The 27,528-nt window shown below is 41.3% G+C and overlaps 1 protein-coding gene and 1 long non-coding RNA gene across 5 annotated transcripts; one reads left to right on the forward strand and one right to left on the reverse strand.

The window, feature by feature from the left end:
* LOC124267184 lies at window positions 1–11,972 on the reverse strand. Its single transcript, XR_006895977.1, has 3 exons — window positions 11,853–11,972; window positions 4,592–4,597; window positions 1–11 (listed from the first exon to the last, which is right to left on the reverse strand). It is a non-coding gene; the product is annotated as an uncharacterized LOC124267184 (long non-coding RNA).
* LOC124267183 (intersectin-1-like) lies at window positions 7,130–27,528 on the forward strand. Of its 4 annotated transcripts, XM_046702096.1 has the most exons (6): window positions 7,130–7,285; window positions 18,130–18,279; window positions 22,146–22,181; window positions 23,887–24,078; window positions 24,895–25,045; window positions 25,367–27,528. In XM_046702096.1, the coding sequence occupies exons 2-6, from the start codon at window positions 18,145–18,147 to the stop codon at window positions 25,669–25,671; spliced, it is 819 nt and encodes a 272-aa protein (XP_046558052.1). In that variant the 5' UTR covers window positions 7,130–7,285; window positions 18,130–18,144; the 3' UTR covers window positions 25,672–27,528. The 4 variants fall into 4 exon arrangements, with proteins under 4 accessions (XP_046558052.1, XP_046558053.1, XP_046558055.1 ...); XM_046702097.1 differs by lacking the exon at window positions 22,146–22,181; XM_046702099.1 differs by lacking the exons at window positions 7,130–7,285; window positions 18,130–18,279 and adding an exon at window positions 18,461–18,587.

Consider the following 27,528-nt stretch of genomic DNA (forward strand, 5'->3'; position numbering starts at 1 on the left):
TGTTTGACTACCTACGTGGAATTCAATACCAGCAAAATCATAACGTTATTTCCTGGTCAGACAATATTCTTACAGTAATATTCCTATCTTACCACACATATCACACAGCACCCGTTCACTGATGTAAGGGTCACATGTAAATATAAATACGTATTTGGTTATTGCTCGCATCCTGTCCACCTATCTGTGGATATATTTAGCAGATATCACACAGCAACCGTTCACTGATGTAAAGGTCACATGTAAATATAAATACGTATTTGGCCATTGCTTGCATCCTGTTCTCCTATCTGTGGTTATATTTAGCAGATATCACACAGCACCCGTTCACTGATGTAAAGGTCACATGTAAATATAAATACGTATTTGGCCATTGCTTGCATCCTGTCCTCCTATCTGTGGATATATTTAGCAGATCCTGTACCATACACACGAACATACATATTATTTACACAAGAACATCACGTTCATACTTCTTTTTGAGTAACTATTTTAATTTGTTATATGACACTTTACTTCGCCATGTCTTCTTGAAATTCTGTATTTCAGTGTGAAACTTAATACATGTAATAAAATGTCAGTAAGAAAAGAAACGTGTTACTTGAAAACAGGTATCTGTTATGATAACCTTCACTGGTAACCTATCCTTATATAGACATTGTAGATTCTATCCATACTCAGTACACACAAATTTGTACATTATAACCTGTGCACATCCCTGGGGTATCGGTGTTGCAGATGAGGGCACACCTTGTCTGACACCTGCGTAAGCATTGATCTGTGGGAATCCGGGTTAGGTCCTGCCATATACGCCCATTTGTATACAGATGTGTATTCAGATATACACTACACTGCATGGCAAACTGTGACAGGCAACAAAGACGTTTCTGGGTTTCAGTATAAAATTTCAGCTAAAACATCAATGGTGGAAAACCTGCTTAATGTTCAAACAAATAAAGAAGACATTTTAGAAAAATAAACCATTTATGCATCATCTGTTCCGACTCTAGTTACAGTTTACAATGATGACCTTACTTACGATGTTACAGTTAAAACGTTCTTTTATATTTAGACACAGGACGTGCCACAGCACAATGATAACTTCCCAAGTCCCTTAAACCTGCCTTTTCTGTTTCTGGAAACAAGGCATGAGCGTTTTTATTCAAATTATACAGGCATGTTAAATAAACGATGCATATCACAATGATATAATGCGACTACGTTCGGTATGTATGCTAACAGGCTTTCGGACGATGTGACCCTGTGCGTGAAATGGGTATTTTATGAGCGCTTTCATCAACTGCTTGTATAAACACGCAGTGGCAATTGTCAGATGTCCTTGTTGTGGCAATGGCATCTACAACTTCTGTTTTGTGATCTAATTTGATCATGAGAAAGAAAGTTATGGTAAGGTCTTTGATCAACAATTATCACCTGTAATTTATGTTAGAAAAAAACAACTACAACGGATAATGTTGCATTATCAACGTTGCTACGGGAAGGTCATGCCATATAAGTTCCATGTTTTAGCTCAACCAGTTTCACCAAAAATGTTTTAGATACACAGCATTTACAAGATGTCTCTTTAGTATAGCATAACAGGAGATGGTTTGTTCCTTTTGACACTCGCGTGGGTGGGTTGGTGAGTGAGCGGATGGATTGGTGAGTAAGTGGATGGATTGGTGAGTGAGAGGGTGGACTGGTGAGTGAGTGGATGGATTAGTGAGTGAGTGGATGGATTGGTGAGTGAGAGGATGGATTGGTGAGTGAGTGGATGGATTGGTGAGTGAGTGGATGGACTGGTGAGTGAGCGGATGGATTGGTGAGTGAGAGGTTGGATTGTTGAGTGAGTGGATGGACTGGTGAGTGAGTGGGTGGACTGGTGAGTGAGAGGATGGACTGGTGAGTGAGTGGGTGGACTGGTGAGTGAGAGGATGGACTGGTGAGTGAGATGATGGACTGGTGAGTGAGAGGATGGACTGGTGAGTGAGAGGATCGATTGTTGAGTGAGTGGATGGACTGGTGAGTGAGTGGATGGACTGGTGAGTGAGTGGATGGACTGGTGAGTGAGTGGATGGATTGTTGAGTGAGTGGATGGACTGGTGAGTGAGAGGATGGACTGGTGAGTGAGAGGATGGATTGTTGAGTGAGTGGATGGACTGGTGAGTGAGTGGGTGGGTTGGTGAGTGAGCGGATGGATTGGTGAGTGAGAGGATGGACTGGTGAGTGAGAGGATGGACTGGTGAGTGATTGGATGGACTGGTGAGTGAGAGGATTGACTGGTGAGTGAGAGGATGGATTGGTGAGTGAGAGGATGGACTGGTGAGTGAGAGGATGGACTGGTGAGTGAGAGGATGGATTGGTGAGTCAGAGGATGGACTGGTGAGTGAGTGAGTGAGTGGACTGGTGAGTGAGTGAGTGGATGGATTGGTGAGTGAGTGGATGGATTGGTGAGTGAGAGGATGGACTGGCGAGTGAGTGGGTGGACTGGTGAGTGAGTGAGAGGATGAACTGGTGAGTAAGTGGATGGATTGGTGAGTGAGAGGATGGACTGGTGAGTGAGAGGATGGATTGTTGAGTGAGTGGATGGATTGTTGAGTGAGTGGATGGACTGGTGAGTGAGAGGATGGACTGGTGAGTGAGAGGATGGACTGGTGAGTGAGAGGATGGACTGGTGAGTGAGAGGATGGATTGTTGAGTGAGTGGATGGATTGTTGAGTGAGTGGATGGACTGGTGAGTGAGAGGATGGACTGGTGATTGAGAGGATGGACTGGTGAGTGAGTGAGAGGATGGACTGGTGAGTGAGTGGATGAATTGGTGAGTGAGAGGATGGACTGGTGAGTGAGTGGGTGGACTGGTGAGTGAGAGGATGGACTGGTGAGTGAGTGGATGGACTGGTGAGTGAGTGGATGGACTGGTGAGTGAGTGGATAGACTGGTGAGTGAGAGGATGGACGGGTGAGTGAGTGGATGGACTGGTGAGAATGGGTAAGTGGATGAATGGGGGAGTAGGTGAGTGAGTGAGTGAGTAAATGAGTGGTGAGGGGTTGGATGAATCACAATTTGGGGCAACAAACGAACGCTTCAACTATAGGATCTCCTGTTCAGTCCTGATGTGAATTGTTCGTGTTTCATGGTATCGTAATGGGGGAGACTATTGCTTACATTATCGACCTCTCGTTCTGCTGGTCCTGTCCGGATTCACTTACAAACACTCATGATGTAGATGTATGACGCTAGACCAAGACTTAGCTTAGTGGTGTTAAGGCGTCACGCTGTAGACCCGGGTTCGATTTCCCACATGGTTGCAATGTGTGAAGCCCATTTGTGATGTCCCCCACCAAGATATTGCTGGAATATTGCTAAAGGCAGCGTATAAACTAAACATGCCACACTCACTGTAATAGCGTTATGGCACAGCCGCTATTAGATAGTCCCGACTGGTATTAACGTACAAAGGACGTGTATGCATTTGTGCACTGATGCAAGAGCACATCCCAACATGACAGTCGGTACAATAAGACGAGTTTATTGCGTGAAAAGAATCTTGTTTACTGATAGCAGTTGTGACAAAGGCTTATTGTCATAGGGTACTTTGTGTTATTCTCATAAAATACTTTGTTGTGGATTCAAATACATCGCGAAATGGTGTGTGTGGTGGTGGTGGGTGGTGGTGGTTTTTTTGCAGATATGTAGGATCTTCCGTGAGACTCGGTCGCACGCAGTCTCAGTAGAATGATCTTGTTTCAACTGCTCTCTGGTCCAGATGTATTATTTACGAACGTAACATTCTGAACAGTGTCTGGTATTGTGGAAGAAAGGGAGTTGTCGCCCTTTGTATATCCGTCTCTTTGAAAACCAGTCAAGCTGAAGCCTTGATCGCCCATCTCATATTGTATCACACATAGGGTCGTAAGGCAGACAGTTAAATGTAGTTCAACAGGACAGTGTGTCGTTACCATAACAACTAGAGACTTTTATTACTAAGTATCCCCCACTTTTCTTGTTCCAGAGGGGCGGTGGTGTAGCCTAATGGTTAAAGCGTTGGCTCGTCACGCCGAAGACCCGGGTTCGAATCCCCACATGGGCACAATGTGTGAAGCCCATTTCTGGTGTCCCCCTCGTGATGTTGCTGGAATATTGCTAAAAGCGGCGTAAAACCAAACTCAGTCAGTCAGTCAGTCTTGTTCCAGATTTATTGTCCTGCTGGGCTGTCATACAAATGTAAATCAGGACGAGCTGAAACGATGAATGTCACGTCGTTGCTGGTTTTAAGTGCATAGCAATGTCAGGGTTAGACATTTCTTGTCTTTTAAAATTGGAACTCTTCTAAATCTTAGCAGAGCCCATACAATAGAAGGTCTATTATATGGTGTCTGATCTTAGCAAGTGTAACACTCATGTGCACACCAATGGATACACATTGTATATTGTTTAATAATACAGGGTATATACCTATACCGACTGCGCACAATTTGAATGACTGCGCCTATATTAGGACCATGATACACACAAACTCTAGGTTTATGAGCATGAACAGCACACAATGAATGTTCAAATAACAGGTGCTCATACAAGCACTGTTTCAAACCAGGACCTGTGGCGTGGCAAACAAACACTTAACTACTGCGCTACCCATCTGGGATGAAACTAAAGAAACATGTAAGATTAGAATTCTGCAACACAAAATGGGTCTCAGAGACGTATGCCTACATCCTAAATACTAATAGTAGCACGGATATTACATGTTTAGAAGTTTGTTTAACATTTGAATATTTGTACATGTTTTTACAATTTAAACGTGTCCTTAATCTAAGGTATTTGGAACCAACCTGTTTAGAATAAATATCAACTCATTGCTGTCATTTTGTGAAGCTTTGAACAAAAATTGACAATTTGCTCTGCGGCGATAAAGAAGGCTAGCACATATATTACAGCATCCTACAGCATCAACATCAGGTACTTCCCGGTCTGTGAGGTAGCCAGCAGCTGCAGCCCAGTGCTTTGCAGATCATTGCAGTGTCATCCATTACTAACAAAGACATTGCTAATCGCGTTGGCAACCCGTGAAGATCCTTGTTAGAATTGGTTTTCGGCAACCCGTGGTTGTCGTAAGAGGCAACTAACGGAATCGTTTGGTCTGGCTCGCTGATTTGATTGACACATGTCATCATATTCCAATTGCGTGGATCAGTGCTCATGCTGTTGATCACTGGATTGTCTGGTCCAGACTTGATTATTGACAGACCGCCGCCATGTAGCTGGAATATTGTTCAGTACGGCGTTCAACAACAAACAAACGAAACCAAACTAATCGCGTTGGCACAGAAGCTGTCTGGCTGTTCTTTTCACACTTAAGATATGGCTTGATACTGTTTACAAACTGAATATCTGAAACAATATTTTGGGATGATTATGTAGGATCTGACTGGTATGTCCTTTGAAATCAAACATATCAACACTTTTTGAAGTAAGTTGAAAACGCCGCTGTAAACCTCTGTGCATTGAACTTTTATCGACTCATGTGGAATGTCTGGTATAAAACAATCAGCCTTTCTCTATGTGCCCCGATGACACGAGGGTTTCCAGCGGTGTTACCCCTAACACTCACCCACTCATGGGATTTATGAATTAAACATACTGACTAGTACAACAATAGCTCTGCTTGAACTAAAGTGTCTGACTTCAGGTTCACTCGCTTTTTCATGAACATGTTTAACTTTTAAACACATTTAGACTATGTTTAAATTTTACAGATAGGAGTTTGCAGTGAGATCTTAATCCATTTCATGTTTTCAGATATAACACGCAAAATCTTCGTTCTGCTTCAGGATTTTTAAAAATCCTTATTTCGTTTAGAGCTTAACGCGTTTTGCATGTGTTAAATATCTGAACACATTTCCACAGCGCATACTTGTCGCAAGAGAAGACTGAATTTGATATCAGGGATTACAGTGAGAGAGCTGATTATGTGCACCTTGTCCCTATGCAGCGGTGACCGGTGATGTTTGTGTTCTTAGGGAACGTTCATAATGTAGAGGGGGGATGATGGGTGTTGATGCATTTTATGGAGAAGCATGTACAGTGTGAATGACGAACGAACATAGATTATGAACGGCCCCTTATTTGACACACGCTCCTTAACTATCCGTCGCTTTATATAAAGCTTAGACACTGCGGGCTGCGGCGTAAGTCATTATTCACTCACACGCTTGATAATGTCGCGGGTGTATTTCATTAATACACAGTTTAATACACGCTTTATATAAAGCTTGGATACTGCGGGCTGCGGCGTATATCAATATTCATTCACACGCTTGTTAATGTTGCGGGTGTATTTTATTAATACACACTTTAACTGATGAGGTGGAGAGTATGGCACGGAAGTCCCAAAATAGACAGAGGTAGAAACTGATGCTCCGAGGGCTTAGTGTCATTGAACAGGTTGTTGAAGGGAGGTCGCTATTGCTGAAAGACACGAATGCACTTTTCAAACACATTGAACGTGGGATGGAATCCGAACACTGCTGTCAGCTTAATGTTCTAGGTGACGGCGATAGTGGGACTCTGGAACAGTCGTCTGCCGCGCGTCTCGCATTCTGGGCAGACGTCATCACCTCGTCGGTCCAGTGAGGGCGACCTTCGTCTCTTTCTTCATCTGTTTGTCCCCCTTATGCCCCGGGCCGAGGTGATCGACTGCTACAAAACAACTCCGTGTAACGACTTTTGCTGCCCAGATACATCACTGTCCTCGGGAAACATGTAGCACGGGGAAAAGCTTCACTTTAATGAAAATTGTGTGCAGCCGGATTGCAAAATCACTCTACACAAATTCACGGTAACTTAATTTGAGCTGCTAGACCTCATGATTAACACGTTTAATCGAAATTCGAACCCTAGAGCTTAAAGCATCAACCTAACCCACTGTGCAACCACACCCGCCTCGTCAACATATCGTCTGTATAATTATACAACTGTAATAAAAACGTTACTTGTATTTTTTGTGTCACTAGATCTGTAACAACAATAAAGATGTCAATCCTCATCCACAGCTGCTGACCTGTCATACGGTCAACGGACGCGGACGTCTGATTTCCCAGACTGCAGTGCGTGAACTGAGGCGGACGCTTGTGTTACGTATAGTGTGTAGTATTTCCTTGTACCTGGAGGGGGTAGCAGATCTAGTCGCCTCGACTATCAAACCTGGCTGACTGTACCTGTTGACGCTCGTACTGTATGCTGTGATCCCTACCTGCACCTCTACATCAACGTATTGACCTACCAGGTATGTTCATCTGACTGTAGCGGAGAATGCCAGTTCACTTAAACTACCGTCATATTATTTCCAGCAATACTATTTAAACCAGCTACACTTCTTTTCTCCGTATGTTTGTTAGACATTACATTGAATTTGTACCAATATAAAATATGGTTCCTTTAATTGTTTATGACGGTTGAAAATATCGAAAAGTGTGAATTCACGACAATCCCACGGTAATAAACCTCTAAAATGGCGCGCTTCAGGGACTCACCGACTTCCTCGTGGTGTGGGTCGTGTGATCGGGCTTACAGGGAACAAACTGATATAATGGCTGCCCTGACAGTGTTTAACGCTTAACAACATCCAACTAACTCCTGGGCAAATGCAGCCCAATGAATGAGAAACCCCCTCACACAGACGGGTACTGTCTTGGGGCTCATATATTGACATGAGGCACAGTTTGCAGTTACAATATGTTTAACGTCCACTCTACGTCAAAGCCCTAATAAATTTCCTAATCAATTAAATTCACTTTACTCCGTGCACAAGTAATCTTTCATATTTGACTAAAACATAGTTGCTCCATCATCAAAAGGGTGTTTGGCCAATAACATGCAGAATTTTTTACCAATCGTGTGTCCACCTCTTGCTACAAGCATATCATGGATGTACGTGTAAATGTTGCATGTTGTAGACGTGGCTTAAAGACTCATGAAATATAAATGCTCATTACATGCTATAAACGCGACCTTGATTTATTGATATCAAAAAAGTTTTCTATGAAACGTTTGTGTCCATATATATATAAATGAGTTTTGACAAGAATGAATAACTGGACTGGACTTTTTTACATATCAGAACTTGATATTGCAACAACCAGAAATATATATATATATATATGCTATCAATAATATTATTCCAAGAAGGATTTCTAGACTCCATCTTTTATATAAAGACAGGCGTATGCTTGTATGCTTGTGTCCATGTTTATATTTCTGGTTGTTCTGAAAGTTCTGAAAATGGAAGTTGTTTAGTGATAAATGTATGCGCATTTATTTACATATTTCACTTTCTAATGAACGGCATGTAGAGATAATGGACATCTTCGTCCAATATCAAGTGGCCTGTAAGTGACTATTAACCACTGAGACCGTAAAGTCGGTGCCGTTGTTGACGAGGTCGGAGACGTCACGGATAAACGGAGAGACTACAGGCGTTCACAACACGACCACAAATCAGCACTAACACATTAATCATGGCATTCATTACAGCTTAAGTATCCCGTAACAGGGCGACCAGAATTGCCTGCAGCCGCTGTAGACGTATATATAGCAAAAACTGGAACCTTTCTCATTGAACATTGCGTTTACGATTATACTCGAACACGATAAATAGGATATAGTGTTTAAGACACTGACACACACTCGTTAACGGTTATTTCTCGGTAATTCGAAGTCAATAAGTAGAATATAGTTTTTAAGATACAGATTAATACTCGCACACGTTATATCTCTTTAACTCCATCCAATCGATGTATCGTATATAACCATACTTCAATATTGCACAATCCCCTGTAATAATAATCGGCTGTAATGATACGGACACAACTCTTGTGTCAAGCTATACTTTGTACACACGAACAATTCTTTACACCCGGATGTCCTTTTAACTTCGGATCAATGAGAGAAGGATATGAATTGGGTAGTTATGCAATTAACAGGGCGCACACCTAACTGAGGGAATATATACCTAACTGAGGGAATATGGGGAAACATACATATTATGAATACAAAATAAAGGAAACATGCAACAGATGAGACTCGTTGCAGTGGAGAAGAGGTATGAAATACATGTACGTTTGATGGTATACGTGAGATAGGCTGTCATTTCGTTTGTGTGTGCTGTTTGTTGAGCCATATACCTTCTAGTAGGGCAGCCTGTATATTATCGAATCTGGACCAGCCAATCTGATATTGTGGACAAAGATCTACACCGTCGGGGAACGATGACATGCTATCAACTATGTCACTGAGATGATCGCTTATCCATTTGGTGTTATGGCCACTATAGGTTGCTGGGGGCCAGTTTAAACACCCGGTGTTGTCATGTGTATAGTCAGTATAGTGTTACGTGCAGCGCTCATAACAGTCAACATGCAGTAAGTACGGTAATGACGAAGTCAAAGGACTATGAAGTTTAGTTCGTTATAACCGCAGTTCGTTCGAGTAAAATGTCCAGCAAGTTGTTCGGGACAAAGAACTTATCGTTATATCTGTCAGTTCGTTATACGCGTGTTCATTATCATGGTAGTGTACGGTGTATATCTCTTCGGAACTCGGGGGCGGTAGGGTAGCCTAGTGGTTAAAGCGGTCGCTCGTAACGCCGAAGACCCGGATCCCCACATGGGTACAACGCGTGAAGCCCATTTCTGGTGTCCCCCGCCGAGATCTTGCTGGAATATTGCTAAAAGCGGCGTAAAACTCACTCACTCACTCTGAACTCGGACATCGATGTAGAATAGGGTTCAGGAACATATGCTTATCGAAAGATGCGACCTCATAGACGGGTATATTCCTGGAGACGTGGTCATCCTACCCCACGACGTGACCCATGATTGATTGTAACAAGGCCGCCGTCTACGGCTAGAATACTCGTGAGTGCAGCGTTAACCAAAACCATAAACCATGTCATTGACAGTATCCATAATATACGTGTATAATCCCTTTATGCAGTAACATAATCGACAGGTGTCAGGTGTATTACATTGGTATTCAAATGACAATGATTTCATAATGAGTGATGTGCGTATGATTAAGTGCAGGCATACCTATGAATCAGACGCATTGTGTCACATCAATTAATAAATGACGCGTAATCGCATGACAATGCCTCAAGTGATCTCCCCGTTTTCCCGCCCTACCTAGAGGCGCTGCCTTCATCACTTCACATCGCATGTTCCTTCCCTTGCACTGCAACCTAATCCAGCTATCTGTCACCTCCAGGCACCATCATGGCGTTCAGCATGGCTCGTTCCCAATTTTTATTTTGAGAAACATTGCGCACTTCTTTAGATCAAACACATTATCATAGTCGTTACTGCAATTAGTCTTTTTCCGTTTTGAAATCCATCATATTTCTTTTCTGTAGGAACTTCCTGGATTATTCACATTTGCCTCGATTATAAACCATATACATGTACCTCACGATTCTTGACTGTTTCTCGACACAGAATAGATTCTGTAATTTGATGTAGTCACTTTTCGCAAAAACGTCAAATCGGTTCCCCAGTGTATTAATTTTCAAAAAATGCCAGTAACCGGAAACCTCAGCTGTTCAAACTGTGCATTTCAAAAGAAATCTTGACAACATTACAGTATGGCTGTGTTTCCCATACAATGTGCAATATGGGATACTTTATAGCCCAGTAACTTCACAAACAAGTAATAATCCCCAAATCAATTTACAAATAAGTATTGATTTCTCACACGTATTATATCTGACCTTATACGTGACAGCTTGTAGTACTATTATTTGAATAGGCACCTTCGACCCGCCTCCGTCTTATACCATAAATCATTACTTCCACGGAGAGTTTAAAGCTTCAATGACGCGAGTATCAAGCATAAACACACGTTGGGGTCGCCTTTCACCGGCTTAGGTACAATAGGCATTTATCTAAACATTGATGATTGACAGTTTATAATACACGGACACCAAGGATATATAGACGTAATGTATTAGTTTTCATATTCGAGCAGAATATATAATAGCAAAACGTCCGGTTGTCACGGTTGATATGTATACTATATACACATCAATCATCCACGGTCGCGCTTTCAAATCATACCGCTAACAACTCGTTGCACATACATTCACCTCGTGGTGATGATGAATGCCTTGATATGCACTATATAACATGACCCGTTTCCTCGTAGGCTGACTACGCTCTGACAGCTAAACCTAGAGACTGGTCTTGTTTTCTTCCTTTATTTGCGGTGCTGACAGTGTCGGGATTAAGCTAAGACCATCTCCAACTGTGCCCTGGAATGAGTGACACTAGGGGAAAGAGGTCATGTGTACAGCGGATTCACGGGGTGATGTGATGGAATACACTGCGGTTATGATGCCTGTTATCACCTTGATGTTATTTGATGTTGATGTTATTGACATTTTTCTTGAGTTAGCGGAGAGAATTCAGTTACTGCAACAAGCGTCTTCAGCTGAAATATATCTAATATTCACTAACCTATACACAAAGAACTTAATTAAGCACCCCCTGTATTTTTGCAATGATAGGTTTTCAACACGTACATAAAACCTCTCGTGGTGACCACCATGGAAAAACATGAGTTTTTCTAACCCGTATGATCCTATGACTCATACAGAACGACAAAATGATTGGAATCCATGTTGATTTTATGATGACACTTGCTCATTTTACAAACAAAAAATCCCCACTGATTTTCATACAAAACCATGTCTGTACAAGTATGGCCCTGGAATGTTTAATGTTGAATTTGTTGGTGAATATGAACATTCAAAATGCAATTTTGCATTTCTTACACTATTCAAGGTCAATACCGAGTATAACTCTCCTCCTCATACCCCTTGTCAGCCTCCTGATCCTGTGAAGGGACAGTCTACACTATTCCTCGTGTAAAGCAGCTTCCAACATTGGGCCAGGTTCTGTGCAGGAGGATCCCTTTGTTACACACGATGACCAGTCATGTCCCAGATATGCTCCAAAGGGTTAAGATTAGGGCTCATTCAATCGTGAGATATGTCAGGGGGTGCTTAACTAAGATCTTTGTGTATATGGATGTAAATACTACCCTTTTAACTTATTGACTTGTTCTTCATATTTTAGTTTATAGTTACGAAATCGCTATATAACGTATTTTAAAGAAAGCATACCCTTGAACTATACACTAAAATAACCCAAAGGTTACTAAACTAAAAGAATCGCTGAAACACTGTAAACATAAGTTGAAATACATAATTTTGATGTCAGTAACTAAAACATCATCATCAAATAACCATTTCCTTCTGGTTTCATTTTAACCCGTGAAGATCCGGGTTAGCATTGGGCTTCAGTAACCCATGCTTGTCGTAAGAGGCGACTAAACATGATTTGGTGGTCAGGCTAACTGACTTGTTTGCCACACGTCATCGTATCCCAGTTGCGTAGATCGATACTGATGCTGTTGATCACTGGATTGTCTGGTCCCGACTCGATAATTTACAGACCGCCACCATTTATAGCTGGAATATTGCTGAGTACGACGTAAAACTAAACTCACTCACTCACTCACTGTTTCATTTTAACCACCAAAAAACAAGCGTGTGTACTTCGTTTTGTCCGGTAGTTTCATTACTATATACTTGAAATTGCACGTACTGATACTGCAGAGCTTGAGGCAAATACCCTTCGTAGGTTAAACACAACGAGCATACACCCCTTCGCCACACAGAGAAATCATAGACAGGGCAGGGCGTGTATGTTTTCTACAGGGATGTAATATATGTATTCTCACTTTCGTTCATTCGCGAACACCTGGTGTCATCACTGATTTTCAGTGATCCATAGTATTCAGATAATTTTCACAGTCATTTTTCCAATTTCCACAAACGGAATGTGTTCTGAGGATAGTCAAGACTGGGTATTCTTTTGCACTGACGTTCTGCATTATGAATTATATTCTGTGCAGTGTGCATACATTTTTGTCATTTCAAAACGTCTCCTGTTTACATGGTCAGCCCAGTAGAGAAGGAGTATTTTTATTATAGCATGGATGAAGTATAGCCCCGGGTGATACGAGAATAAACCACGTGGGGAGAGAACTGCTCCCTGTCTCACCTCTGTGTTGTCAGTACGTACAGACATACATTGGTGTGTGACACGTACAATACACACATGCAGGCTAATGTGACACACAATGTAGATTGTATGGGTGTCATCGAATGATGTAAACAATGCAGTATCAAGCTACAGGAAGAATAACAGTACATTGGCATGGAGATGCATGGTGTATTGATGGGATACGTGAGCTTTCTTTGTGTTCGATAAACACAAACCTACATTAAAACTCTTGCATTCAAAAGTTACCAAAGAGCTTTAACATAAAGCATCAAAATACAGGTATTCGAAGGCAAACTTACATATAAGGAATCGCGCATCCTTGTGTACGAGGGCCTTAACGTTATGAAAGGTCAGGGCGAAAGTGTGCTTTATTACACTATACATGGTGGTAGAGCGAATTGTATTTATTTTCTAAGATGCCAAATTTAATACTTAACGACGATAAATCTAAGGCAGAAAACAAACAGAAAAGCGATGAAGTCGGTGACCTAAATTAACAATTCTCGTTCAGGGCTAACTGACGCGCTGTTCTATTGACGCGCACACGCACGCGCGAACACACACACCACGTTAAGGTGCACGTTACCAGAAAAACAAATGATGAACAGTTTGATGACGGCTTACGTTCGGGTTAAATATCTTCTCTAACTTATTTTGATTACATCTGTGTTTAACGCAAACCATATGAAACAATGTGAACGTCGCCATTTCTACTACCACCGTAAGTTTAGATCAGCTCCACTGAGCATCTCTACGGTGGATATGAGGCGCTTTATAAATACATTATTATCATTATTATTATTACATCCAGACAAAGACGTGTACACACTCAATGAGGCTAATACATTGTGACATAATGCAAAATGTGTACATTATCATCTGAAAATGTACTGTCGGTGCCTTTGATCTTTCACCGAAGCATCTTAGAAATGTATATAAATATTGTCTATGAGATGTCTATTATGCGTCCGCTTTCAGGATGAAACTGCTTTATTACACTACACATGCAGGGCTTAGCAACATGTATTTCTTAAACATGTTTAGGTGTAGAGTTTTGGGACAAACCAGAGGTATGCCCACACCAATCAAACCCTTAAAGTCCAGTTTCTATGGTTAAAGTCACCTTACATTGCAGTCACTTGATGAATAATGTCCAGCGTATCTGTAACTTGTTGAATGAGGTAATGCGACAACTAAACAGGGCAGGGAATGACATTGGGTAAAAACAAGCGGTGTGAGTATTAAAAGTGGCCGAGATGATTATGTATAATGTAGGTTACGAAGTAGACGGTGTATCATGGCCATATTTCATCATTCAGCTGGATCAACGCTTTCTTCTCTTCACAGTCCGCGGCCCCACTTAACACTCATCCACCCTAACCCAAACATGGTTGTGGGTCAAGAAGAACATGTCTCATTGCTATATGTCATCTCCATGCAGGAAGCAAATGCACTGTAAGTCCCCATGGTCCCTAGTATGGTGATCTACCTTCAGCTGCTGGCAATCTATAGACCATTTTATATTGTACCGTTAAAGTTAGAAATAGTGTTTCATGGTTATATGCTAGTTTTAAGTGTACATCTGTGATAGACTAGTTATTTTACTGTCCTTCGCAGACAGGTAAGTATATAAGTTTGTTTTTATTTCATGTATACATTTACAAATTTACAACTTTCATAGTCACAATACTGCCGATGTGACTTTAAATTTTAACTCACTCACTCACTCTATGTCATCATTCAGCTGGCTCAACGTTTTGTTCCCTTCACAGTCAGCTGCCCCTGTTTACGCTCATGCTCCCAACCCAAACAAGGTTACCGGTCTCCATACAGTTTCTCTCCATAAGTGTAACCACGAAGCTTACCGTCTACATTTTGCATATCATAAATATTCCTATTGATTCATGTTCCATACATATATTTAGGGCACATATTTTGGATCAAAAAACATTCTGCTCTCTCTTGCCTCAGTCATCGTCAATGGCAACAATCGCTATGCGTATAACGGAAGACCAATTGTCATTTATTGCTATTTATGACTTAACTTTATCACCATAAAAAGACATATTTGTCCAGAATAGCGCCATCTTCCTGTCGGCCTTGTCAAATCGTCACGCAAGACTGCAGGACTGAGAAATGGGAGTCTATGACGTGCAATTCTCATTCGTCAAGCATCAGGCATGGGCATTTCAGCTTTTACGGTACAGCTGTAATGATATGCAAATATTATTCTGAATTCAACATACATTCGGTTTTACATTCCCGGAGGAGACATCAGTATCGACGTTTATACAACTCCACATCACGTTGCTTAATATTGCCTGGTGTATGGGTGGCATGTGATACACGGAAACTGCACATTTCATTATACAGAGGCCTGTGTAAATGCTGAAAAGGTCATTATATATTCTTGAATAAAATTCATGCCTTATGAAATTAGAAATTTAGTTTACAAGAACTTCCGGCTTATGCACACTGACATTTACTGAACATAAAAGATAGGCTCATGAACATTTCTTGTGATATTTTTATGAAACAGTATTTTACTGTCTTCACTACATCAGAAAACCCTGCTCTGAAATAACAATGGCCCTTAACCTTTTGCATTTAGTATATATAATGCCATAATAACATACCTATTTTAAATTCATATTTTTGCATCATTGAAACATGTCACGAACGTGTTTTACACACGTAACTAACTCTCTCTCAGCCTTGTGAGTGTGGACCCCGTTGGGAGACAAACAGAAGGCAATGTGTCGCCTTTCTTAATCAGACACATCTGTTTTGTCAATTACGATGTGTTCAAAACAAACAAATAAATATACAATCAATTCTCTCCTGTAGATCTTCAGCTCGTTATCTTATTGCATCTTCAATGACCATCACGGCGGAGATTGTAATCAATGGTGAGCGACCGCATTGCCGTTAATATTAACTCTCGTTATATGTAGATTCAAATCTCGCTTTGTCCCGTAGGCGACACTTAACCTTTCACCTGTGACATATGACACGCATCATTTCCCTAATTTCCGAATAATCTTTAATTCACATAGAGATGTGTGATAAGATACAAAGACGTGGCATGATTTTATTGCTGACTATGAAAGATAACGCTTCTCCCAGACAAACATTTTCTTGATCTCGCAGCTCTCATTTATCAATAGACTGATTAATCCTCACATAATATTTGTCATATTTCTGGAATCTGTCTGATTTCGATGTTTATCAGAGACAACGAGACAGAGAAACTAATAATGTGTACAACCCGACTGACATCAGATATCATATAGTAGTAAATGGTGTATGATTAAATTAAGGCACAAGTAATATGTATATTTTAATGTCTGTGCGTGTATTTGTGCAATATCTCGCGTTTACAAAGTGAGGTTATAAGTCCTGTAATATGACCCATTATCGGCACTCTGCTTGTCTCTGTATGGCGTTTAAGGCGAAGTAGCGTTATCATCGCCGTGATTCCTCACATTTAATGTGATCTAGTACTGGCGTTCTGTTTGTCTCGAACTCGAATAACTCGACATGGCGTTCAAGGCGAAGTAGCGTTATCATCGCCGTGATTCCTCACATTTAATGTGATCTAGTACTGGCGTTCTGTTTGTCTCGAACTCGAATAACTCGACATGGCGTTCAAGGCGAAGTAGCGTTATCATCGCCGTGATTCCTCACATTTAATGTGATCTAGCACTGGCGTTCTGTTTGTCTCGAACTCGAATAACTCGACATGGCGTTCAAGGCGAAGTAGCGTTATCATCGCCGGCATTTAATGTGATCTAGTACTGGCGTTCTGTTTGTCTCGAACTCGAATAACTCGACATGGCGTTCAAGGCGAAGTAGCGTTATCATCGCCGTGATTCCTCACATTTAATGTGATCTAGCACTGGCGTTCTGTTTGTCTCGAACTCTAATAACTCGACATGGCGTTTAAGGCGAAGTAGCGTTATCATCGCCGTGATTCCTCACATTTAATGTGATCTAGCACTGGCGTTCTGTTTGTCTCGAACTCGAATAACTCGACATGGCGTTTAAGGCGAAGTAGCGTTATCATCGCCGTGATTCCTCATGTTTAATGTGATCTAGCACTGGCGTTCTGTTTGTCTCGAACTCGAATAACTCGACATGGCGTTCAAGGCGAAGTAGCGTTATCATCGCCGTGATTCCTCACATTTAATGTGATCTAGCACTGGCGTTCTGTTTGTCTCGAACTCTAATAACTCGACATGGCGTTAAAGGCGAAGTAGCGTTATCATCGCCGTGATTCCTCATCGTACTGGCGTTCCGTGATTCCTCACATTTAATGTGTTATCGCCGTGATTCCTCACATTTAATGTGATCTAGTACTGGCGTTCTGTTTGTCTCGAACTCTAATAACTCGACATGGCGTTTAAGGCGAACTGGCGTAGCGTTATCATCGACATGGCGTTTAAGGCGAAGTAGCGTTATCATCGAAATGATTCCTCACATTTAATGTGATCTAGCACTGGCGTTCTGCTTGTCTCGAACTCTAATAACTCGACATAACGTTTAAGGCGAAGTAATGTCATTATTGCGGTGATTCACCGTATTTAGTGTGATCTAACAGCAACACTCTGTTTGTCATCGGTTTTAATAACTTGGGGTTTCGTCTAAGCGGAAACAATTTTATTGTACAGGTAGATTCCTCATGGTAAGTTAAACAAAACACTGACACTCTGCTTGACTCCAACTAAGGTTAAATCGAGATTTTTTCCATTGTCCCACCAGGCATTCATTGCATTCGTAATTAAGTTTTATGAATTTGTTTGATTTTAAACCTTGTTAAATATGAAAACAAATCTTCTTGTAATAGAACGTGGAGTCTGGCAACATGTGGTTTTCCATTTCCTTTAAAGTAACAGAACCTGCATGTAACCTAGTTCTCAAGCGGCAACAGAATGCCAGCCTGACCTGTGTGTCGCTAGTATCAACTTCCAGACGAGGCAGTTCTAGATGTTACCACGTTGTGTTGCAGACTCCTAGCTCCAAGATGGCGACTGTCCCCTCATTCATGGACTGGAGCCGGCGCCGAAGTGAGAACTTAATGGACACTGCGGAGGATCTCCTGGAGAAGCTGGAGGATGTCTCAGACCTTCTCACAGAGATAGAGGATAAATATATCAAGGTATGTACTCAGGGTTCACAGAGATACAGGATAAATATATCAAGGTATGTACTCAGGGTTCACAGAGATAGAAGATAAATATATCAAGGTATGTACTCAGGGTTCACAGAGATAGAGGATAAATATATCAAGGTATGTACTCATGGTTCACAGAGATAGAAGATAAATATATCAAGGTATGTACTCATGGTTCACAGAGATAGAGGATAAATATATCAAGGTATGTACTCAGGGTTCACAGAGATAGAGGATAAATATATCAAGGTATGTACTCATGGTTCACAGAGATAGAAGATAAATATATCAAGGTATGTACTCAGGGTTCACAGAGATAATGGATAAATATATCAAGGTATGTACTCATGGTTCACAGAGATAGAAGATAAATACATCAAGGTATGTACTCATGGTTCACAGAGATAGAGGATAAATATATCAAGGTATGTACTCATGGTTCACAGAGATAGAGGATAAATACATCAAGGTATGTACTCATGGTTCACAGAGATAGAGGATAAATATATCAAGGTATGTACTCATGGTTCACAGAGATAGAGGATAAATACATCAAGGTATGTACTCAGGGTTCACAGAGACAGAAGATGAATACATCAAGGTATGTACTCATGGTTCACAGAGACAGAAGATGAATACATCAATGTATGTACTCATGGTTCACAGAGACAGAAGATGAATATATCAAGGTATGTACTCATGGTTCACAGAGATAGAGGATAAATACATCAAGGTATGTACTCAGGGTTCACAGAGACAGAAGATGAATACATCAAGGTATGTACTCATGGTTCAGAGAGATACAGGGTAAATATATCAAGGTATGTACTCATGGTTCACAGAGACAGAAGATGAATACATCAAGGTATGTCAAGGTTGATCCTATAACTGACGTTAGTACAGGTCTGTGTCACATCGTAGTATCCTGGACCTAATACTACCGTCGTTTTTGTCTGCGATCTTCATTGATAATGGGGGTCATCAATTTTGTACACATGAACTTGGGAGATCAGCAGTTTTGTACATAAAAATCTGTAAAAGTTATGGGTTAAAATTATGGGAAAGGAGGGAGTGTCACTGATTTTTTACATTGTACGTGCTTCTCCATAAAAATCATCATCACCCCCATACGAGCGGTCTCTAAAGTTGCAAAAATCGAACCCGACCTCTCGAGTGAATGCTGTAGTCACGGGGCTATTCCACCAACTGTGAGTGTAATGTACAAGATGGTGGCATGTAAAACAGACATCTAATGCAGGCGATATTCAGCTCATGCTCAAATTGTACACCTACTGTGTCGTGTTTGACGTCACGCAGCCATAGCCTCACGGAGATAGGCATCAGCTCCCCCAACAAGCAGTGTGTGGATATCGGTTACCAGCATACCAGCGGCCTGCTCTAGGCTGATCAGTGTTACCAAGTCATGCTACACTGTTACAAATGAGTGAGTGAGTTTGGTTAACCTTGTTCGAGGCGGTATTTCAGTTGTAGGCGTTATTGTGGAGGAAAGCCCAACGTCACACTTTGCTGTGACCATCGAACATGGTTATGGTTTTTCGGATACTGACACAGCAAAGGACAGTAACTCTGCGTAGATGGCAGCGACGTACAGAACTCAAGGCCATCGGTGCATGTAAAACAGTTTTGTGCGCATGGGACTTGACTAAATACTGTCGTCTCGTTCTTTCAACGTGTACGACGATGTCGAAATCCATTGCGTTTTCGGTATATCTACTAAGAAAGGTGCGAGTCAATTAATTATTTGTTTAAAACAATCCGACTTCGCACTTGTCATTGCCTTGCAATGTATCTTGTATGTCGAGACGGTACAATTTCATCTACATCACCTTGACTGATAATGGTTGAAGTTTAGATGATTAGATTTACTTTTACTCCTATAATCAGGGGCGATGATGTAGCCTAGTGGTTAAAGCGTTAGCTCGTCACGCCGAAGACCCGGGTTCGATGTCCCACAAGGGTACAATGTGTGAAGCCCATTTCTGGTGTCCCCTGTCGTGATATTGCTGGAATATTGCTAAAAGTGACGTAAACCCAAACTCACTCACTGGTATAACCAAGACTGGTTATTCTCTTGCACTGACCATGTTTGTTTGCATCTCCCAAGTCGGTTTTCACTGCTCGATGGAGGAATGTGGACAAACCAGATCTGACTGACAAATCCCATCTTTGATATACTTACGTTCAAGCTGTAGGTTGTCCTTATCAGTGTGGCGGACAGGCTTACATTCCAGTCGCCAGGGAACCTGATACAGTCGACTGTGTCTTACTAAGCATATAGATTTGCGATAGTCGGAGAACTAAGGTTTCTTTGTGAACAGGGTCTATTCGGTTAATGATTTATGTTCAATCAGCAGAATTTCCCCCAACTACGGGATAATATTTATCAAAAATGAAATCGGTCACTGACGGTATGTAAACAGTGTCTGTCAGGATACTACACGTGACGTCTGTGGTCTTTAATAATATGTTAATAATATCTATTCTGTCTATATATTATCATGGGTACAATGTGTGAAGCCCATTTCTAGGGTTCCCGGCCATGATATTGCGGGAATATTGCCAAAAGCGGCGTAAAACCCAATTTACTCACTCAATATATTATCATAAAATGTCGGAAATTTGTATTAATTACGTCTACATATCTTGGTGAGCTATCAGTATATACGGTAGTATACGTGCATTTAGAATTCCATTATACGGTATGAACTTTGAAAACACGACCACTATTCAATAGCCCAATGGTTAAAGCGTTGGCTCGTCACGCCGAAAACCTAGGTTCGATTCCCCACGTGACTAGAACGTGTGACGCCAATTTCTGGCGGGATAATGCTGGAATATAGCTAAACGCGACGTAATAGTCCATTCACTCACTCACTCCACTCATACATATCGCTACGTATTTAGTATCAGACTTTTAATTCATATACATATATAATCTGTACCATTGTCATTTTGCTAATTTTCATTAAGACAGTTCTTTTGCTGATATTGTATAATATGTCTCATAAATTCATTCTAACGTCTGTTTTCGACATTAACCCGTCTTATTAACGTCAGCAACGTCAGCTCTATCACGCGATCAGACATACTGACATATCACCGAGGTAGAGCATGGCTGTCAACAAGGCTAGAGGACGGGTGTTAAATAATGTATTACTATAGAGGCGAAAACCAGTATTAGACACTAGGTGATATTAGTAAATATGTCACAATGGACCCTCGTACCCTACTTCGATAACCCAACAACCCCTTCAGTTGACACAACGCTTGAATACAAGATTCAATCCAAATTGTATGAGAAGTCTTGAGAATGTGTCCCACATGTGTCGAGAATGTCAAGAGGCCCTCACAATACCACTCTCCCTATATACCGATATGCCCATTCCGTGTCTCCAGCCGTCTGACACACTTTTCATACCTTCCGGTTCATTCCCACCACCCACGTCATTGCCATACATTTACTAATTCACCACCTCTTAATTTCAGCTATGTATGAGTGTGAATGAAAACAGTATATTGTTGGTGGAGAAGTCGGGGGAGGTGTGTGTGTGCGTGTGTGGTTAGAGTGGTCTAAGGCGTCTTCTTTAAAGTTAGCTGACAGGATTTGCTTATCTGTTTTTTTGTGTTAAAAACTCTGGTTCACGCTGCATGTAATTATTGGTTTACCAGCACGAGATCGATGCCTATGTAGTCACTATGGTTGTATGTCCAATGCCGGAGTCAGTTAGGGTTTTCCTCCCATAGGAAGCTGTCAGCCCAAACCATTGTTTTCCTTGATTTGTTATACCGTGCCTCTGAAAGTGTAAACAAGTTCTGGCATCCTTTTCCAGCAAGACCCGAAAGAGCGTGACGTCACAGAGAACGAGGTATTCTATGTGCATGTATATAATGAGCGCATGCGCATTCTGCACTTGATTCGCATTCTATGCCTGTGTGTGTGTGTGTTTGACTATATGTATATACTTGGTGTCACTTCCTGCTGATATGAGATTCAATATAGTTATTATAATGTACGTAACCACTAACTGTATATTTACAACTTGTTATAGCATGTGAGAAGATTGCCCATTCTATATGTTTAGGCACAACAAATGTGTAGAATGTTTAGGATTTTAACTAACCATGTTTCATTTATCATGTCTTTCAATACATTTTAAACATATTTTCATTCCCGTAAACTTAACATTTCTCGTATGGATGAGATTTCCATGATCACATACTAAATCCATGGTTAACTGAAAAGCATCCATTTATTTGATCTATTCTTCTTTATTACTCAGCGTATTCATATGTGTGCTTTCCGTCAGTATCTGACAACAGCTTTCTAGCCTATTCTCTGCCTAGCCATCAATGTTCAGTTGCCTATATTAATGCACTTGCGCTTGCATATCAACCTCATCATACAGAGCTCTTAGTAGAATATGTAGTCACAAAAATGCATTGTCTCACGCCAATACTCCTTTCGCCGTAGTATATAGTTGACAATGCTTGGTCACCGTGTGCATTCATGAAAAATATACAAAACAGCCACATGCCTTATCAGTGCACATTGCTTGTATAGTATCCCCGGTGCACCACACCAGGGCCTAGATTTTCGTTCAGATGCATTTCTTGCATATCCAGCTTAAGATACATTTCTTGCATATCATATTCTTAGCCATGCTCGTCAATCTCCAGGGTATACGTTCCGATAAATTTCCACTATACCCTGGATGCATCTACGGCTCGAGCCGGTGATTTTATTACCTTCGATGTAAGATATTCTTCGTTTATATCAATATTATACCACACCAGTAATGCATGGATACAGCATCTGTGTAAGATATACTTCGTTTATATCAATATTATACCACATCAGTATAGCATGGACACTGAATTGGTGTAAGATATACTTCGTTTATATCAATATTATACCACATCAGTATTGCATGGACACTACATTGGTGTAAGATATACTTCGTTTATATCAATATTATACCACATCAGTATAGCATGGACACTACATTGGTGTAAGATATACTTCGTTTATATCAATATTATACCATCATGCATGGACACTACATGTAAGATATACTTCGTTTATATCAATACTACATATGCATGTAAGATATACTATACTTCGTTTATATCAATATTATACCACATCAGTATAGCATGGACACTACATTGGTGTAAGATATACTTCGTTTATATCAATATTATACCACATCAGTATAGCATGGACACTACATTGGTGTAAGATATACTTCGTTTATATCAATATTATACCACATCAGTATTACATGGACACTACATTGGTGTAAGATATACTTCGTTTATATCAATATTATACCACATCAGTATAACATGGACACTACATTGGTGTAAGATATACTTCGTTTTTATCACATTGTAATACAACATCAATTTCAACTGTTGTGGTCAAGGTGAGCACATGTAGGTCTATGCCAGACTATAGAGTTAAGGGTATGACAAAGTGGTATTTTCTAATACGTAAATGCACCATTGTTAAACGGTTGGTACATGCCCTGCTTCACCTGCAACACCTACAACTGTACTCATCTTCTCCAGGATGGTGGGGACGATAGTGAAGATGCCGAGCGGGACTCTACTCTCAGACAGTTCAGGGACGGCCTGGATTCAGCCAGAAATCTCGTGGGAGTTCTCAAACGCGAGAAGTGGCGACTCAACAAGCGAGAGATGAGCGTTGAGCTGCGCATGGGGGAACTAGAGGACTACAAATCACATCTGAAAACTGACATGGTAATGATGGCATCAAACTGTGGTTCCATCCAGGGCTCGATTTAAGGAAATACAATATTCTTGAACCTAGTGCAACCTTGCACTATAACCTTGTGGCAATAACGAGTTGCAAATGCTGCTCCATATCAAAATATATAAAATATTTGAACTGTGGTATTAATAATTCCAGAACATCATTATGACAAAACTATTCTGGTTCTGGTGAGATCATTTTATCTTACTTCAGAAACTCTATGAGATGAACAGTAACAGTCATTCATTTTGTAGTTTCAGGCGGGCACTAGTGCAAGTTCGCAATGCTCAAATCGAGACCTGGGCATATGTTACTCTGTTACCAGTGATTGGTAGTTTGTGTTTGAGTGGTGACTGAACGAGGCAGTGCACGCCCTGAGTATATCTGTGTCTCTGTCTGTGACTGTGTCTTCCAGACTTCCATGAACGAGATAGTGGATACCCCGAGTATATCTGTGTCTCTGTCTGTGACTGTGTCTTCCAGACTTCCCTTAACGAGATAGTGGACACCCTGAGCATATCTGTGTCTCAGTCTGTGACTGTCTGTAATTGTGTCTGTGTCTTCCAGACTTCCCTGAACGAGATAGTGGACACCCTGAGTATATCTGTGTCTCTGTCTGTGACTGTCTGTAATTGTGTCTGTGTCTTCCAGACTTCTCTGAACGAGGCAGTACACGCCCTGAGTATATCTGTGCCTCTGTCTGTGACTGTGTCTTCCAGACTTCCCTGAACGAGATAGTGCACGCCCTGAGTATATCTGTGTCTGTGACTGTGACTGTCTGTAATTGTGTCTGTGTCTTCCAGAGTTCCCTGAACGAGACAGTGGACGCGCTGAGTGTGCGCGTGGTCCAGTTGGAGAACAGCCTGTGTGAGGCCCAGGAGGTACAGGAGTCACTGGAGGCGGAACTGACCGACGTCAAGGAACAACTAGAGAAGTCACATCAGGAGAAGAAAGGTAAGAACACATATTATTTTTCCCATTAACGGATTCATGGCTTTGAGTAGATTCATTGAATATAAAGTGCTTACGTTATGTATACTAGTCATACTTGAATTTTGGCATTACTTTATCTGGGGCGGTGGGGTAGCCTAGCAGCTGGAGCGTCCTTTCCTCACCTCGACCCAGGCTCGATTACCTCGTGGGCACAGTATGTGAAGCCCATTTCTGGTGTCCACACCAGGATATTGCTGGAATATTGCTAAAAGCTGCGTACACCATACTCAACCACTCGCACACACTCTCATTATTTTATCTGATGTTCTCTTTTCTACCCAGAAATACTTGCGTCCCGGAAGTCACTAGAAGATGAGTTAAAGACACTCAAGAACCAGAATTCAGTGGGGTCTGTGCGCCGAGAAAACGATCAGCTCCAGCTCACGGTCTTGCAAGAGGAAAACCATAAGCTCAAAGAAATGATCAGAGACGCTGAATCCAAACTAAATTCCCCTGCTCCGAAAGACTCTACCCCTATCCCACCACAAAGGCACAACAAAGCAAAGGCTGCGGCAGCTGCAGCGGCAGGAACGGCACTACTGAAGCGACCAGTGGAGAACGGCGATACGCCAGAAGTGTATCTGTAACGGCACATGACTTAAGATATTGTTTGGAAATTGCAAATCGCATTAAAAGGAACAACCGATATTGGTGATTTCCTCTGGGTCAAAGAACGCCAATATATTACATTGAAGGTTAGGTGCTATTGTGCGATTTGGGTTTAGAATTAAAGGAAGTTAGGTCACGTTATCATCTTCTAGCTGGCGTATACAAGACATAATAACACAGACAGCGATATGTGCTTGTAACAAAGCGGCGTCCGTTAATATATGGGGGAAGCTATTGGTTTTCTTCTCAGCTCTAGTAATGGTGTCATATACAAAGGGGTCATTATGTGACCGATTGTAATGTGTACAAGGTGGCATTGTCATTGAATCAAAAAGAAAGCAGCGATGCCAACGAAGACGTCGAACTGTCATCGTCTTAGTCCCAAATCTCCGAACTCCGCTTCCGGCTACATTGAAGTATAAGGTAACTTCAAGAGGTCAGACTTTGGTATTCTGATGGAAACAATGGACTTCGAGATTCCTGGTGTTTGCGTGTAATTTCATGTGTGTGAATGAGAAAGAGTCCTGACTGGTGCGTGTGTGTGTGCGTGCGTGCGTGCGTGCGTGTGCTTGCGTGCGTGTACTTAAACGATACATGGGAAGTAACCTCGATAACCAACAAAAACACGTATACCGAGAGTTATTTGGTCTACATGTTTCAGCGGACGAATGACTTGTATATACTATAGAGAGAAGGAGAGGGGTAGATCTACTGTTGTACATATGACATAGCGATTTTTTCTGATGTTGTTTTAATGTCAATCCATGTGCCTTCCAACAGAATCTCTATTTCATCGAATGCGAATTGATTTGTCAGAAACTATTTAAAACACACAGTATCGCACAACACGATCCGTTACATGTACACGTGTTCGTTATCAACGATCAACATGTCATCGACATTTATATTATGCAGCTAGCTATCCATGTCGTTTCGAAAGGCAAGAAAATGTACGAGAGGGTTGTGATAACCAAGATTTCCTGTCAGAGAGAGTGATGAAAATATATAAAATGCACTTCGAAAACCATTTGTTCTTTGTTTGGCTGTGAATACAAGCGCTTAACTTTACTTAATTTTCTTGTAGCTAAGGTTTAATCACACAAACTTAGATGCAGTGGCGGATCCACAGGGGGGGTTCATGGGGTTCAACCCCCCTTTTTGTTGTTGAAAATGACTAAAGACCACATTAAAGTTAATGTTTTGCAATGGCGGAGCCAAGGTGGGGTTTAGGGGGTTCCTGACCCCACCCCCCACCCACCCCCTTTGAAAAGTTCTGGATCCGCCTATGAGATGTGTGTAAACACTAAAAGATTTTCTGCATTCTTTAGTTTCTTTTCTCCAATGTACTTCTTCTGATTACATACATACATACTTTAGCTTCGTGTTTCAAATATAATATACTAGTAAATCCATCAAAGTATAATCCACCATAGTAGAGGCGCTATAATGAATACAAGTGCATCTGCAGTGATTCGTTGACAACCAAACCGCAGGACAAATATCCATGTACACACATACAGTATCCTGACACAAACCGTTACACATAGGCACATAACAGAAACTGAAAAGTAACTGTGCCTTCTAACACTGCACGATCTAAATAAAGAAACGAATGCATGATCATGTACTCTGAGCACGCACTGTGTTAAAGACGTTATGCAAGAAGAATCTGGATCTGATTCGTATGACAAGGACTGTTTCAACTCCTCTGCCCTTTAGGGACTCTACGGCTGTACCAAGGACAACCAAAGACACCGTGATTCATGATATATAGAAGGTGCTGGGGTTACTTTGCTTCCAAAATTTTTATTTTTCGATTAAAACGGTTCGCGTTA

Source organism: Haliotis rubra, unplaced genomic scaffold, assembly GCF_003918875.1.
Source record: "Haliotis rubra isolate DU_JTF1 unplaced genomic scaffold, ASM391887v1 Scf13, whole genome shotgun sequence".
Classification (NCBI taxonomy): Eukaryota; Metazoa; Mollusca; class Gastropoda; order Lepetellida; family Haliotidae; genus Haliotis; species Haliotis rubra.

Coding starts and splice junctions, on each gene's coding strand:
- LOC124267183 (XM_046702096.1), top strand. CDS start 18,145: ATGGCGACTGTCCCCTCATTCATGGACTGGAGCCGGCGCCGAAGTGAG. Junction 22,182..23,886: donor GTGACGTCACAGAGAACGAG/GTATTCTATGTG, acceptor CATCTTCTCCAG/GATGGTGGGGACGATAGTGA. Junction 24,079..24,894: donor CACATCTGAAAACTGACATG/GTAATGATGGCA, acceptor TGTGTCTTCCAG/AGTTCCCTGAACGAGACAGT.